The sequence below is a fragment of the Chenopodium album genome, chromosome 13 (genome assembly GCF_948465745.1).
Source record: "Chenopodium album chromosome 13, dcCheAlbu1.1, whole genome shotgun sequence".
Classification (NCBI taxonomy): domain Eukaryota; kingdom Viridiplantae; phylum Streptophyta; class Magnoliopsida; order Caryophyllales; family Amaranthaceae; genus Chenopodium; species Chenopodium album.
Window position 1 is genome coordinate 54,042,176 of NC_137846.1, and position 17,673 is coordinate 54,059,848.

General features: G+C 33.5%; 2 protein-coding genes across 3 annotated transcripts; one reads left to right on the forward strand and one right to left on the reverse strand.

Moving 5' to 3' along the window:
* Window positions 1-1,784: 1,784 nt before the first annotated feature.
* On the forward strand, window positions 1,785-6,543 carry LOC145574990 (transcription termination factor MTERF9, chloroplastic-like). Its single transcript, XM_081632896.1, has 7 exons — window positions 1,785-2,284; window positions 3,753-3,834; window positions 3,903-3,955; window positions 4,047-4,739; window positions 4,918-5,353; window positions 5,474-5,610; window positions 6,008-6,543. The coding sequence occupies exons 1-5, from the start codon at window positions 1,964-1,966 to the stop codon at window positions 5,233-5,235; spliced, it is 1,467 nt and encodes a 488-aa protein (XP_081489022.1). The 5' UTR covers window positions 1,785-1,963; the 3' UTR covers window positions 5,236-5,353; window positions 5,474-5,610; window positions 6,008-6,543.
* Window positions 6,544-10,208: 3,665 nt separating this feature from the next.
* Window positions 10,209-14,642, reverse strand: LOC145574991 (zinc finger CCCH domain-containing protein 18-like). 2 transcript variants are annotated; one of them, XM_081632898.1, is made up of 8 exons: window positions 14,374-14,642; window positions 12,478-13,428; window positions 12,225-12,395; window positions 11,947-12,126; window positions 11,832-11,857; window positions 11,458-11,625; window positions 11,227-11,341; window positions 10,209-10,927 (listed from the first exon to the last, which is right to left on the reverse strand). In XM_081632898.1, the coding sequence occupies exons 2-8, from the start codon at window positions 13,404-13,406 to the stop codon at window positions 10,858-10,860; spliced, it is 1,659 nt and encodes a 552-aa protein (XP_081489024.1). In that variant the 5' UTR covers window positions 13,407-13,428; window positions 14,374-14,642; the 3' UTR covers window positions 10,209-10,857. The 2 variants fall into 2 exon arrangements, with proteins under 2 accessions (XP_081489024.1, XP_081489023.1); XM_081632897.1 differs by having other exon boundaries at window positions 11,781-11,857; window positions 14,374-14,639.
* Window positions 14,643-17,673: the final 3,031 nt, after the last annotated feature.

Consider the following 17,673-nt stretch of genomic DNA (forward strand, 5'->3'; position numbering starts at 1 on the left):
TTAGGCTCTATTTATAGATAAAATTATAATTATACCGTTGGTGAAATTATTTTTTGGAAATATGTTTAAATGAAGTGAGAAACTACCGTTGGAGCATTATAGCAATACTAACTGTTAAAAATTAATATAGCCGTTGCATTCTACAGCAAACATCAAACACAAATAGCAAACATCAAACACAACTTGCAATATTCATGACAAGTGTCATGTGATAATTGGACCTCAAAAAAAAATCAGATTCTTTGGTTTAGAAAGTCAACAACTCACGCTCATACTCAGTGCCGCTTCAGACGTTGCTACCTCATACTGTGAGTAAGTAATGAGTCAGATATTTCAATGGTAAGCTAACTCAAAAAAAGTGAGAGATAGTTCTGAGGAGGGTACTGACTCACCGTTGTACATGCTCTGAGAAATGCGATTAGTGACTGAGAAGATAATGGACTTTTTTTTAACATGAAAAATGATTTTGGCACTCTCATTATGAGACGTAATTAGAGGTGTTTAAAATTAATTTGACCAAAAATCCCGATTTGAACTAAAGTAACTTGTTTTAGGATTTTGTCAACATGGATACTGATAATGAATATGCTAATATTCTCTGTATATATTATGTAAAGATATACTTTGTGTAATAAGGAAATATTGTTTTCTCACAGATTAGGTTTTGTAAACACTCCTATATATAGTCGGTTAATGAGAATATTCCGACTATAGGAGAATTACACAATTCCACATGGTATCAGAGCCACCTTGAAATTTTCTTTTCTCTTTTGATTTCCAAACCCTAGCTTTCATGAACCTGTGCCTAGTTGTACCTTCCCCTTCTCTATTCCGACTCAAACTTGAAATACTCTCTAACCTGACAAAAATGAATTCGACTGTGACCCATTAGGATAGGATGGGGTAGGGCAAAGCCTTGGCCACAATTAGCCAAATTTAGTTGAGTATGAGTGAGTTGTGTAGAATTTGTAGGTTAATCATGCCTTTATAAACTAAAGTCATAAGGATCTTTAATCGGACTTGGTTCTAATGATGTAACTCTAAGTTAAGGTCGATAATATTTCAAAATTTGCCTTTAACTTGTTTAGCATTTGTAATGATCGAAAAATTTTCACATGCAAATGCATTATTAATGATAAAACTTTTTTTCTTCGGTTGTTTTTTTTAAAGCATGTTTTCTATGACTTACTTTGACCTAAGTAGATTTATATGAGTTTTTTTTTTACAATCACTATATCAGCTTATTCACATATATGTGTGAACTTTATTATTTCCATTAAAAAAAGAAGGTTACATTTTATTTGACAGAAACAATCTATGAACTAATTACTCCATATTATTTATTTTGTTTGAGTTTATTAAGACTTCATTCTCCTCAACTTATTAACATAAGTTTCAACAAAAATAAGTTTAATTAATTAAAGATAACTAATAAAAGTTCAACAAAACTAGATATCAAACGATTGCTAAGTCCTAATTACACTCTATGAGCTCAATATTGTATTGGAGAACATTCTTTCATTGAATATATTTTCTTAATTTTCACTTATTCTCAAGCAAATATGAAAATGAATAGATGATAATAATATGACTCATCATTTTGCTAAGCTAATGCCTCTTATAACAACCTACACGGCAGAATAAATGCGAGAAAAATTCTATTCTCAAACATAACAAAAAAATAGTTAATAATCGGGGGAATGTAGTCATGTACGATGTAGTCTCGATTTAAACTTATTTTGTCCGAACTTAACTTAACCAAAAGACTCAAAGAGGCTCTCTTATCTTGTACTTCTGGTTGACAGAACACCATAAACAACAAAATGAAGACGAAGAAGAAGATAAACCACCAGATTCTCTAAACCCCACTTCCTCCATTATCAAAGATACCTTCTTCCCCAATTTTTTAGGGTTTCTAATTTATCTTCGTATATTCTTTCTTTGTCTTCTCTTCCTTCCTTTAATGGCGATTTTCTCTCACTTCACTCTCTCCTCCACTTCTCCTTACCTCCATTTTCTCTCTCCTCCCGCCATTGTTGAACCTCCCTTCATTTTCAGCCCCCAATTTCACCGCCTAATTATTCCACCTTCTGCTCATTCTAACGCTAAGCTTTTGAAGCCCAATCGCCGCTCTCCGTTCGGCGAACCGCTTCCTGTGTACGATTCCGATGACGAAGATGATGATGAGGATGAGGTGGGGGTTTTGGAAGATTCGAATTTAAGTTCTGGTATTGTGATTGATAATGTTGATGATGATGATGGTGTTCCTTGGTTGAATGATGATGTAAGTATATTAAATTTTTATTTTGTAGTTTTTTGGTTTTTGTATAATTCTGTTTTAATGCTATTGTTTAATTTATTATTGTTAATCTTGTACTGTATTTTTCAATTTGATGAAGCTGTAAGTTTTGTTGGAGAACTTAGGAATGATAGATTAATCTACAATTCAATTTTGTCAGGGTTTTGATGTAGAAGTAATGACTGAATGATGAATTAAGTAGAAATTTAGTGTAAACTTAAAATTGTGAAACGAAATTTTTGCATCAAACATGTGTCCTAAATTCCTAATTTGGTATTAGCTTAGGAATTCTATGACCAAATCACGCCTTGATAGGTGTATGTTTATCTTAGCTTTACATTTTAACTATTAGTAGGTTCTTCCGTTCTTATAAGGGCTGTATATATCATTGTCGTTAAATCATTTACCAAGTTTTGAAAAATAAAGGCCGATATTCAAATAGTTTCTATAAACAGATAATCGAGACAAACTAGCATTATAGTTAGAGTATCATCCTTTGTTTAGTAAGCTCCAACAAATGGGAATGGTTGCGTTAGATTTTTTATTGGCTTAATGTTTCACTAATTTGATCATAGTATTCATCATAGCTCTTTGTAGTAGTTTGGGAGAGGGAGGTGTTAGGGGATTCTGTTTTGTGGCCAGGAAATAACTTAATTCTGTTCAGGGGGGGGGGGGGGGGGGGGGGGGGGGAGAGGAGGGGGTCCTAACTCCTAAGTACTTGTCCAGCCTTGATGATTTCCACTGAAAAAGTGAGAATCATAATGAGGAAGGTTTTCAGAAGCTAAGATGAAGGGATTGCCTTCACTATATTAATTGACAATCTATATATACATAAGGGTTGGGCTTGCTCTGTTGGATGATGATTCCACAGTAAGAAGTGGATCTAATTACTCCGCAGTGAGTTTCTATGCTCTTTACAGTACAAAAGTTTGATTTGAATGGTGTTTAGTCATCGGAGTTTGTATATTGACATTGTAAGTTTTTTGGGGACTCAGTTGCTCACTCAGTCACTCCTTTGTAAATGTTAGGTCACATTTGATCCAAGGTCTTCTATGAGGAATTCAGTTGGAATACCTTGACTATCCCTCACCACTTAATTTTAATGCCTCATCAATCCGTCATACCACTAGTAGTCTTGGAATTTTCAATTTAGTTAAATGGAAAACTCAAATTTTAAAGTAATAAATCTAGAAAGTACTTTGTTGTGCTGATGGCTCCAAATAAAATTGTAGCATATATGATATCGGATAATCAAAGATTTCAGGATTTAAGGAAGTTGATTAGCTTCACGTACCCATATTCCCAAATGCCTGTGTAGTTGAAACCACTGTTAACACACATTCCTATCATGGCACATTGTATACGTTTTTTAATATGCATAATCTGTATCCGTTTGACTTTCATAGCCTTGTACGTTTAAGTGTTACATGATTGTTTCAATGAATTCCTGTAGGATGATGAATTTGCAGAACCAGCAAACCTGAATAGGGGCGAACAAAGATCTAAATTGCTGGCTGCTACCAAGCTGAGACCAGGTAAGATTTGAAGTCCTTTGTCAAAGTGTCCCAGTTTGAGTTCAATTCTCATATAATCCTCTTACTAGGAACCCGGAAAAAGACAAGTAATGTGGGCACAAAACCAGATGGTAAAGGGAAGGTAGGCTTTCATCATGTTCTGAAGTGTCAGTGTGAGGATGTATTGCTGCTGTTTGGACTGAAGAGCCTTCCATTATTGCCTTTGATTGCAGTTGGAAGGAAGGAAAGGTCCAAAGAAAAAATATTCACAGCTAGCAGAGGAATTTAGACTCGATACTAGATGGATTCCCCTTCTTGATTATCTGAGCACCTTTGGGATGAAAGAGTCTCATTTTGTTCAGATGTACAGAAGACACACAAATGCTTTTCATATTAATGTTTTTTCTGCACGGGAAAGGTTGGAATACTTGATGAATGTTGGCGTCAAACACAACGACGTAAAAAAGATATTATTAAGGCAACCTCAACTTCTTGGGTATACTGTGGATAGCAATATGAAGTCCCATGTGGCGTTTCTGGTGGATTTAGATATTCCTGAATCCAAGATAGGGCAAGTAATCACTTTTGCTCCATCTATCTTTTCATACAGTGTTGAAAATTCCCTGAAGCCCACTGTAAGATACTTGATTGAGGAGGTTGGGATCAAGAAAAGTGATTTGGGCAAAGTTGTGACTTTGAGTCCTCAAATTCTTGTTCAGCGGGTTGACATCTCTTGGAATGACCGCTATGATTTCCTTTCAGAAGAGCTGGGTGCACCTAAAGAAAGTATTGTGAAAATGGTTACTAAACATCCCCAGCTTCTTCATTACAGCATTGAAGATGGATTATTGCCCCGGATCAATTTTCTGAGGAGCATTGGTATGCAAGATCCTGAAATCTTGAAAGTCTTGACTAGCATCACACAGGTCTTTTTCTCTTTCTCTCTCAAATCTCATTATTCTTACGAGTTATGATTATTTTACTATAGAGGTCTTCTCTGGGCAGTATTGCATGTCAGGTTGCCTAATATTCAGATTCCATTATGTTCTTCTCAAAAAAATGTTGCTACAAAATCTTATGGTTGTTTGTCATGTATCTTTGTAGGTACTTTCTCTGTCACTGGAGCGAAATCTTAAGCCGAAGTACAAGTATCTAGTTAATGAACTTCAAAATGAAGTTCGATCCTTGACGAAATATCCCACATACCTTAGCTTATCACTAGAACAGAGAATTCGTCCTCGGCATAGATTTTTGGTTTACCTGAACAAAGCGCCAGAGGGACCATTTCCTCTGAGATCTTTGGTTCCGACTGATGAATCCTTCTGTCAGCAGTGGGCAGGTACTAGTGTGGATAAGTATATAGCCTTCAGGCAAGGCATGATGCTCAAAGAGTTTGCAAAGAAATATGAAAAGCAAGGTTGATTCGGGTAGTTTTAACGTAAATGGGACTAACCATATTGTTGAGCCTTCTCATCATGACACTGATTTTGAAGACGTGTATAGTCAAATTTTGGGTACATACTATTTTCATAAACTAATGGTATGTTAACCCCATTTGTAGATAATCTTACCTGCCTGCTTTGGTAAATTACATTGTATATACTCAGATTTGCTGTTTGAAAGATCAATTCTAAAGGTCATTGTGCAATTTTGTTTGCAGGAATTACACTGATTCCCGACTTGTTTATATTTGTATTTGAAATAGACTGAAGGCAACTTTGTTGCTCCTGTGATCTCCAAGACTCCAAGCAAACTGTGGTATTGCTAGGTCCATTTTTCGAGGTTAATACTTTCAAGGTTAGTTACCCATGATAATGTTTTTTTTTTTTTGAAAAATACCCATGATAATGTTTTAAGTATTCCTAAACATGTTATTGGCTTACTGAGCGAACATTTATTCATGAATTGTCTTTATATCTGATGAAGGGCTTTTAGAATATCAATTTTGCCCTTTAACACTTCCCTTCCAATAAATCCCTCTATAACTGATTGTGGCTCTCAGCTATGCTGCTATGGGCATGCTCATCAACTATGTTTCATAGGGATTGTAACCATTTTCAAGTTTTAATCGTCTTAATATCTGATGCCATATTAAATTCGTAAAATTCAATAGGGAAGCTCTTGTGAGTTTCCTTTCAGTCTCTACATATTCTTTTGCATTATACTCATTAATTTTTTGGTCACTTCATTGCAGGTCTTAATGGTCTTGAGTTCAGCTGTAATCACAACAGTGCACACAATCAATACGTAGTTATCATACAAATGTCTTTTTTCGGGCTCATGAGTACTCTTTAACAGCAGCAGCAGATGGTAAATTTTGCTGAAAATCGTCATAACATGTCAAATGGTAATTTTGTTTCATCAGAAAGCTTATGCGCATGTTGTTTGTCACTACACATCATATATTTGTAAGTTGTAACATAGAAGTTCACAGCATTTTGTTGAACACAACAAGCAGTAGTTGTGTAGTTGAATTAGAGAAACAATATGGTGTATATTACTGTATGTTGTAGTGTTATACCAACAAAACGATACTATAATGTTCCTATCTATTTTAGATATTGTCATCACCTTTGTATTTCTGGTTTATGTACATTTGGTCTATGAGGTTTTCCATACAGTATCTGTATAATTGGACCTAACAATCTTTACCGTGCCTATCCTTTTATAGGCATACTCCTGTTGTATCACACACAATTTTACACTATTACAGAATCGCATTTAACATTACTCATTGTTTCTTTGTTCAGTGTGTTTTTGTTTGAAAAGAAGTCTACTTGTTTTGCTATTGTTTGGAGTCAGGTCCATATGAATTAGATCTAGTAATCAAATATGAGGTAATTGTTGTACCTAAGTCGATTGTAGATTTGATGATACCATTTGGCCAACTAGTTTGTGCCACATTAGATGTGTTAGTATTTTTTTTTTCCTATGATTTTAGGCGAAGGGGTGACTTTTAGTCTTTTACTCGTATGTGATATGGAGGTTGGGGAGACTAGGTCGTTGATTGTAATCTATTGATGCATATGTTGAGTACGAGTTTTGGTAACTTCGAAAACATTTATGATAGAGAACAAACCTAGAGATGGAGAAAACACCATCAAACTAGTTTAACAGGCGAATTAAAGAAGAGTTGAAACTCAAACCAACACCACACATTCAATCTTTAAAGACAATAAAAAAAAGTCAATTACAGTATTTAGGAATTAGGATTAGTTCATAAGATCATATACAACACACATAGTCAATACAGTGGTAGTTGTTGCAACAACTGTCCTCCCCATCCCAGATTACCAGAAACTGAACCTACAAGTGAAACAAGTTGGTGTACAATTAATACAATAGTATCCACAACATAGTTTCTATGATCGCAATCGTAACCTTCGCCACATAGTTCTACAAATTGGATATAGGGTTGGGGCAGGTTGCTCACCTACAACGCAGCTCACGTCGTTAGAGTTATTGTTATCATTCACGTTGTTAACCCTTTCATTCGATCATGTTGTTTTAAAGGATCAGAGGAGCTGACTGTGTCGCAGAGGTTACTCATCTTCTTTCATAGCACAAGTGGTTAGAATAAGATGGGAGGAAAATTTTCTAGAGGGAACTGTCAATTTATGGATGAAGCTTTAGACATAAAAGAAAAGGCATTCTTGCCATAAAATGGTTATCTCATCCAGAAAAAAAGTGAGAAGACTGGGAACAATTATAGCTTTTGGATTATCATGTTATAAATCAAAAGAGAGTCGTAATAGTTTTGGCCTTGTAAGAAAAGCTGCCTTAATTTAGCTTTTCTTTCCATTTTCCTTTGAAATGTACTCTTAAGAATCCTGTCACATTTATGCAATGATCTATCATGCAGTGAAAACATATTGGTGTACGTGGAATGATAGATTAAATTGTCGTTGGGTTGAACATATGAAGTTGGTACTACGTATCATAATACCGTTAAATTTCTATTTCGCACAAAGTGACTGAAGTAGCAACTACGGTTGCCACTCACTCAAACCTAAGATATTCAGACTAAATCACCTTACATGAACGATTGAACGGCCTCAACATACATAACTCGAACCCCATCAATCGCTACCCCATATAGGAAGCAAGTCTAACCATTGGCAATCAATAACTTTCATGCTCAAAAGTCACATCCTTACTCTCTCATATACAACTCACATGAAGTAGGTTGATAATTTGACACTTTTTTTGTTCCTTTTTGCCAAAAATAACGAGGAAAATGGAGGAGATTATACATACGTTTTTAGATTATTTCTCCAGCTGTAAAGCATATACTGTAATTTGTAAAATTTACATCAAAATTTTCTCCGGAAATCACTCACTTAAGGACAGTCCTTTCTTATTTGAGGAAGTTGTAAAGTCATTATCATAACACCTAGTGATGAGCCCTCATTACTGGGGAATGTATTAGAGATTCTTTTCATTTTTGTGCTTCAAATTCAATTATAGTTTTGCTTTCTCATCATCATATTCTAGTCCACTCTTTATTTGATTGACATAAAGTCGACATTCTTCGAAAGTAGAACAACGTAGATTTGTACATATCAACAAAAAATATACGAATTAGAGGCACGACTTGCCCTTACAAAGGGCTAACTCGAAAAAGAAGATACTTTGTATTATCGATCAAATGACGGTCTATTTACCGGTTTAATAAACAATAATTATATGAGCTACATTAATTCCAAAACAATATTTTTGTAGACATTTATGCAACATAATATGTTTGCCCTTAGATGTTAAAAGGGCTCCACACACATGGAGAAAAAGAGGTATCATGCACATCCTTCTGGCTATCACATGATAAAATTGGGAAATTTTGTGGTTAGGAATTTGGATGGATAATGTGTTCTAAGGACAGGTAGATAAATAAGATCACAAGATTGATTCAAGATATGCTTTTCATGTTTATATATCCCCACAATTTAGATGGTCCATCCCACTTAATATATTTCAAATCATTCATATTATCCACCCGTCATCATTAATGTTTCGAATAAATTAGGCTTCCTCGATACTTTAAGGAGATTAGATCAGATATACACAACCTTACCTCTATAAGTTATCGTACTTTACCCAGCTTTTTTGGTAAAGGGAAAAAAATCCATTAAGGTACAATGCATAAGATAGTAATTTTTTTTTTTGAGAAAACATAAGATAGTAATTTAGAAGTACCATGTTTCATTAATTCCACAAAAAAGTGTCATTAGCTTTCAAAAAATAAACCAACTCGAGTACTTGTCGATAAAATAAGAAAAGTAGTCTGAATATTTTTAAAGTACAAAGTATATTCAAAAGTATTTACATGTATTATATACTATCCATGCTCGAATTAAACAATCATGCACTAACTAATTAATTAATTGCCCACATACGTTGATTACTATTGTGTAAAAAAAAAGTTAAATTAATAAACAATCTTAGTGAAACGGATAGAATATAACAATACTACTACGAGGTTCGTGGAAGCAATGGAACAAACGATTTAAAAATAAAAAGAGACACTTTGCCCATAATGGTCCAAGTAAGGAGAAAAATCGGTCAAAACATTGGAATTGGCACTACCAATCACAAACCCTTTTAAAATTGGTTGGCGAAACTATATGATAAAAGATGCATAAATGATACAGTAATCGAGAGACACAGATACCTTTTGCTTTTGTTTATGCAAATATCAATAAAATCTTCAAAAAACCATATCATAAAAGAAAATTCACTTAGGAAATTGTATGCACCAATGTCTTTGTTCCCTCCCAACTTGGCATTTTCATGTGGAATCATCAATATCAAACCTTTGTCAAAGACAATACATTTGTATACTTTATCTATTTTGTACTATCATACAACTTCAATAATAGTGCAAATATTATCAACAAAAAAATAGAATATACACGTATGAATAAACGCATATTTAATGAAATCAACTTAATTGAACTGAACTCATTATGCTGAACTGAGCTGAAATAAATTGTTTATGAGATAAGAAAATTAGGAACTGAACTGATTAGAGCTGAACTAAACTGAAATAAACTGAAACTAAGCTGAACAGAACATGCCCTAAGTGTATTTGTAACTGTTACTTTATTAAAAGTGTTTTTTCATTATAGCTAGTACTCGATCACACTAGAAAACTAAAGAAAAAGAAGACGTTGACATTGATCTTTAACTAGGTTCCACAAACACCCTATTTGTTCAATCAACAAAAACAACACCAACCATTATGCTAATAGGAAGAAAAGCACATGATCATTCTATACACATCACAAGATAAACTTTGTGAACAAAAAAGTAAAGACAAATTCGAAAAGAAACAGAATGGCCTAAGCAAAGAATGGCTAGAAGAAACACTATATAAACAATATGAAGTACTATATAAATTTGAGTTAATAGAAGCTAATATTCATCAGTTGTAATATGCAAGTGAAGAGCTTAGTAATAACCCTTCCTTTTAGTCAAAATGTTATTTTGCATCTATTGCTGAGGCTTCGGAGATGAATTCAAACATATCTTCACCTCTCCGAAACCTCCAAGCATATAAGTAAAAACCCTAGGAAAAGTTTATCTGATTCTTTCTTTTTCTTCTTGTTCTACCAAAGACTATAAGAATACTACATGTTTTCTACTGAGATATTTCCGAAATTCTTCTTTCATCTTCTGTCATAATAAGCAAAAAAAAAAAAAAAAAAAAAACCTGTGCAAACCTTCTTACATAAATGGCCGTCTTCATTTTGTGTATTCATAATCTTCTTTTTCTATTCAAACTCCTTCTACCTAAATCAAAAGGGAGGAGATGATGCTTCGGACTTCTGACATTGACCTCTTTTTATCATAATCGTCTTTCTTTTAGCCTTTCTGTTATGTACTTTCGCTAAAAGGACTTCAAACTAACAGGACTTGGGAACGGCAGATAACCAAAAGAAATGAAACTGTTCTATATTGGGAACCAAAGCCAAACCATTGAATCGCAGTATTCCTACTTTTTCTTTTTTTTCTCTATAAGTATACATCTCCTGTGTTGCTGGAAAGCTAGATGACTGTAGAAATGCCGTTTCCCATTGTTGACGCAAAGGGGCTCTCCGGAAGATCAATCCCCTGGCTGCTAGCAGATAATGAAATCAGAACAATCTGAAATACTGTCTATACCTTAATTAAAAATCAAACACTTATTTTGGGAACACATAATTTGATCCTCTCTTTTCAGTAAGTTTTTTCTCTCTATTATTTCTATAAAGTTGACCGCCGACAAGGGGGCAACCACACACCTAGTTCCTTCTCTATACTTTTCCACTCTATCTCCATGCAAAAAGCTAAACGTCATCAACATTATTAAGGGACAGAGAGCGATAAATGGTAAACGGTTTATCAATGTGTAAAGACTAACTTTATGATGCATACCTTTCTCGATCAATGTAGTCAGTGCCTGGATGGTTCGATCCACTACTTAAAGAACAGTTATTGAAAACATCCAGCAAATAGTGATATTGTTCAGAATTCGTGATTTTCGAATGATCTACAAAGAACCAGAAGAGAAGTAGATGTCAGAACACAGCAGCATTCAACCACATATTCAGTGTTAACGAAGATGTTCTGAATTTTCTTTCGCGCTCAAAAATGAAAATGTTTTACCTTCAAAAGCATTTAGCTCATCCATGCCATGACCAATGAATTGCCGATTGATCATATTTTTATGTCCAAACTGCAATTCAGAGAGGCGTCTTCTCTCCATTTCAAGAATTTGCTCCTGTTCTTCCATAAGTTGCCTCCTTAGAAACCTTGGGGCCTCGCATCTAGGCACTGCATGTTAATAGCATAGTTTGTAATTAGAATCATGCTAATCAAATCAAAGCATTCAAAAAATAAAGGCGAGTAGTTTACAAGAAATCTGCATTTCAGCAAAAAGATCTCATATCAGCCTCATTGTTATAATCCATTTACATTACATCACTTACTATGGTGAAAGTCAGGTTCTAGCTCCAAGTAATTTCCAGGATAAAACATACCGTTTTCATTTTTCTCCATGTACTTCCTGTGATAATAATTTGAGAATCAGATTACATGAATTTTAAATTTCAAAGGCAAATTATAGATCATAATTTGAAGGTAATAAACAATTACCTATCAACAAGCTTTGACTTTTCCCGGTAAGGTTTAACGAGCACACGAGATCCACAAACAAAATGAGGGTTCCCTTTAGCCAAAACAGTCTTCACAGTATTCGCACTAGCAAAGGTCACAAATCCAAACATCCGCTTTTGTTGGCAAGGGATCCTAACATCTTCAACAGCACCGAAAGTGCTACAATTATAAACAAGAGCAACGAGTCAATAAAAACAATCCATACTAGCAATAAAATAAAGCATTCCCAAAAGTCGAAATTTAGGAGCTACATATACCCAAAATAGTTAGATACATCCTCTTCAGTGAATGTACTCTCTGCCGGAAAAGTCAAGTATATTTGCCGAGAACCACTGACAATTGGACCTGGATCATTCCTTTCACCCCGATTATCCAAATTGTATTTTGAAGCATCTTCGGTTAAGATTACTGCATGTTGCCCGTGTGGTCTGCATAGTATATTTAATAAATTAGCCATAACATGTACATGGAAATGAAAACTTGAATTATAATATGAATAGATAATTGTACCTATCAATTAGCCGTATTCTCTTCAATCGGGCAAGAAGCTTTGTCAGGCTATAACCAGCTCGCCCATGCCTCTGACTCTCGGTTAGGTATCCATCGGCTTGAAGTGTCCTCCCATACTTCTCATAAAACAACATTGGAAGAGAAGCAATAGAAACTGGATTACCCCTCCTTGACTTCAAGAGCTCGCTAATCTCAAGCTCGAGTTTCTCAAGAGAGCCAGGGGAAAAAATATGATCATCAAGTCCGAGTTCATTTGGGCTAAAAAGTGGCTGGAAACTATCCGGTCCATGCAAATAACGACAGCTATCCCCGTGTTTGCAATAACCCTTGTTAAAATAATGGCATGTTTTAATGGGCAAATCGGACAAATTTGGTGATCTACGACTCCTCAAGCTACCCAATGCAGCATCAGAGTAATAAAGATCACCAGGAAAACCAGCTCCACCATTAATAGGATCCAATTGATCATCAAACCCCATGAATTGAGCTTGATTCTGCAGACAAAAATCATCTGCAATAGAATCTCCATAGGACTGAAATTCAGAACTCATGATAGATTGTTGGTCAGGCTGCTGCATGTCCCAGTAGGGTGGCTGTCGGACCGGAAATGCAGTTGGAGACGAGTAGGGTCTAGAGCCATTGGGTGAAAACGGCATGTAATTCATTGAGACATCCGAAACTGGTGAAGGGTTTATGGAAATGGGAGGAGACAGGGAAGTCGAAACCGGGGGTTTGGAGAGATACCCTAGCTGAAGTTTGGTTTTCTGTACCAAATTTTCTATGAGCTTATCAGGAGCATAAGCTAATCTTATCATCTCCCTTTCACCGTGATCTTGTATCAAAATACATCCTATAATTTTTGTGGCTAATTCAGGTTCTAACTTTTGAATTCTATCTAATAAAGTTTTTGTTGCTTCTGATAAATCCATCTCACATCTAGTGTATGTACTCCTGCACATCATCCAATACATAATTCATATATCATGAAAAAAATATAAAAAATCAAAGCAAAGCAAAAAAGAAATTACCTTCATCAACAACAATTACATGCAAATAACATTGTTTCCATAAAAAAAAATACACAATTAATCTGAACTTACTCCAAATTTTTTTGGAAAAAATACTCAAGTTTAGAGCATTTTTTCAATTGTAATTACTTAATTCAAATATTTATAATTATAAAAAGCAAAAAAGCAAACCAATTGGCAAATGAAATGCTAGAAAAATATAACAACTCAGAAAAAGAAAGAAAAAAAAAAAAGCTGTAAAACGCCAGAAAAGCAAAACCACCAAAAATGGAAAAAATCTCCAAAATCAGGCATTTTAGGTAACAAACATCCACAATAATTCAAGTTCCTAGACAGGTAGCAAGAACACATAAATTACCCTGGATTTTACTGGAAAATTTACATCACATATCACACCAAAATAAATTTTGTTAGAAAAAATTTCCATTTTAGGAGAATTAATAATTAAATTACCTTAAAAGGAAGTTTGGCTTCAGTGAAGAAGTGAGAGATTAGACTAGTATTTGCACAAATTATACGGAGTAGAAAAAAAAAATCATTTACTTAGTTTGTGTTTATCCTCAACTTGAAATGAATTTCATTTTTATTTGATAAAATCTCTGATATTTATCTCTTTTTTTTTTTTTTTTTGAACAACTCTGATATTTATCTCTTAATTACAAACTAATTACGAGGATTTTGACTATCAATAACCGTAAAAGAACGCTCCTTTCCACCATTTTATAACCAACCCACTTCCTATAAACATTCAAAAAAATTCAAAATTTTCAACAAATTAAAGAAATAAACTTCCAAAATTACATAAAAATAGCATCTTGAAAACAACAAAAAACACCCATAAATTAAAATTAAAAAAAAAAATACTCACCTAAATTTTTATGGGCAATCAATTGAAGAAAGGAAGAAAAGGGTAGTCAGAAAACCCAATTTACAGACTCCAACTCCATTGATGAAACAGAGGTTTTAAAATTCAGAGCTTTCTCTCTCTAGTTTCTCTGTCTAGTATTTGGGTTTTTGAAGGTCTTTATCTCTCTCTCTCTCATGCCTTGATCACTGATTCTGAAATAAGGACATGATGTTAATCCATTCATATAAAAAGCAAAATATAAAATGACAGAAATGATGCTGCTTTAAAAGAGAGCAGCACACTCTTTCACAGTAGTTCAAAATTCAACTCACTTGTGTTTTTAATTTACTTACTTGTAGTTGTAGTCCTCAATTTTTTGTTTTAAACGGGTGTTCGCTTGTTCAAGAATTAGTTGTCACGTGTGGATAGATTAGCGATAGCCGATAAGTGACAAGTTAACAAGTACATCTTTTTTAGGGAAGGAAGTTAATAAATGTACCTAGCCAAATGTTTTTGTTTTGTAAAAAAGTAACCAGTAAAATTCAAAAGAGAATTGAATCTAGACAGAATTACTCAGTGGTAATATTTTTTAAAATAATCAGTAAAAGTTTAAAAATGTGATAGCGTTTGAACTAAAAAGGATATGTTGACTGAGAAAAAGAAGGAATGTGTTACCAGTGAATTTTTAAAAAAAAAACAAATTTTGGATTGATGATAATTGTTAAAATTAAATAATTATTTTCTTCCAAAAAATTAAGTAATTACGGAGTTTTTTTTTTTTTTTTAAAGAACTCCTAAAGGACACTAAAAAATACAGTAATTATTATTATTCCCTTTTGAATTAGACAACACATTTCAGAAAATAAAATTAAAAAATTGGATAACACTTTTAAAATTTTGACATTATTAATAAGTTTTGTTTTGACTAATTTTTGTACTCGTAATTTATACTCGTACAGCATATACTATAAGAAAAGAAAACATACACTACTACAAAAAAAAAACCCCTAATAAGTCGGACTTTTAGAGTCACCTGTATATAAGGTGTGACTTATAGACCTATCGAATCGTCTCATACTTATTAGGAGACTTGTTAAGTTGGGGTTAAAACCAACAAAGCACCTACGAGTCGCCTAATATATATGAGGCGACTTGATAGGTTAACAAATCGCCCCATATATGCATGCAACTCTATAACCTGACTTATTTGGTGGTTTAAATTAGATTTTCAAAGTCACCTGTACATAAGGTGTGACTCGAAAACCTGTCGAGTCGCCTTATACATATCAGGCGACTCAATAGGTGAGTTTTGTTAGCTATGACTCTCACCTAATGAGTCGCCTAATATGTATAAGGCAACTCGATATATTAATGAGTCGCACCTTAAATACAGGTGACTTTGAAAATCTAATTTAAGCCACTAAATAAGTCAGGTTATAGAATCACATGCATATATATGGTGTGACTTGTAAACCTATCAAGTCACTTCATGTATATTAGGTGACTTGTTAGGTGCCTTGTTGATTTCAACTCCAACTTAACAAGTCGTCTAATAAATATGAGGCGACTCAATATGTTTACAAGTCGCACCTTATACACACGTAACTCTAAAAGTCCAACTTGTTAGGTGCTTTATTATATGACCACTACCTAATAAGTCGCTTAATACGTAAGACACGACTCAATAGGTTGATTCTTATAATATATTTAAAATAGTTACAATATCTTTTATATATATATATATATATATATATATATATATATATATATATATATATATATATATATATATATATATATATATATATATATATATATATATATATATAAAAATTGTAACTTTGGCATAATGGCAAGAACTTCAACCTTCCAGGCAAAGAATGAACCAGAGGTCAATCATGCTAAGTATCATAAACATTGACATTATATGAACTAATAAGAATAGTTGGAAAAAAATGTTGATTTTTTACGTGTCGCCTCTTCCAACACAAACGACACAATAGATTAACCTATGGAGTCGCCTCTTTCAACACAAGCGATACAATAGCTTAACATATAGAGTCGCCTAACAATTAATAGGCGACTTATATAAAAGCTATCGAGTCGCCTCAAAGGTGACTCCTAAACTTGGAAGCTATTGTGTCGGTGGCTGTGGAGTCGCCTGTGAGGCGACTCATTAGGTCATTTACAGGCGACTCGATAGAGGTTTTTTGTAGTAGTGATAGTTATGTAGTTTATAAATTATTGTTAATGTGTATGGAGTATTTTTTAAAATGTCAATATTTTATAATTTTAACATACCAATAATACCTTAAATAGAGATATATTTATCATTAAATAAATGTGCGCGGTATGAATAAGAAACGTGGCAAGACAAAGTATATACAAAGTATTTTGTTTTTTGAATTTGAAAGAATATCTATTATAGGCTTACAGCATTAGTACGCCCAGATTATAGGATAAAATTTCATGATTTTTCTCCTAAATTTTCTGAACTAGAATATATTTGTGCTAACGCACGGTATATACGTAAGATGTGTATTTAGGAAGAAAAACAATAGAAGATGTGGAAGTTATTAAAAAAAATGGAGAACTGAATGTTATTTAAAAAAAATGGAGAAGTAGAAGTTATTATATTAGAGGTTATAGCAAAAAAAAAAAAAAAAAAAAAAAAAAGAATAATAATGCATGAGATTTGAGAATTTGACTTTTGAAGGATTGTAGTTAACCGACTCTAATTATATACAAGATTTGTCGAAAACTCCTATAATGTTCAAGGAGTTACATAATTTGCTTTACCAATTTTAAGTGCAACAAATGTATGTTTGACCCATTATGCACTATATCTTTTTTTATTTTAAAATTTTAAAAAAAAATAATGTGTTGAATTTCTTTCTAATATACATGTGGAGGGGTTGGAGCTTGTTTTATGAGTAGCAAATTAAGAAAATATACGAAGTTTTATTGTAAAGCAAAGAACATTTATTTAGTTAAGCTTGAAATGTCAAGAACACCTTCAACCAGAGTACTCAATAGAAGTGCAGAGATTAGTTAAGTGGAATATGTCCCCTCACAATAAGACCAAAGATTGTAATTTCATGATTTTTACTCTTCAAATGGTGGAACAATTTTAGATTGTTAGTTTTCATGATCACCTTATTTAAGACCCATCTTCAGAGTTATTGTAAGCGTATATATGTCCAAAAGCAATTTTTTCTTATTTAAATTGTACTATACATGTAGATGTTTTTCTCTTACTTCAAAGTGCTACTACTCCACTAGCATTTTATGCACACAATACGTGCGTAAAATTTATAATGG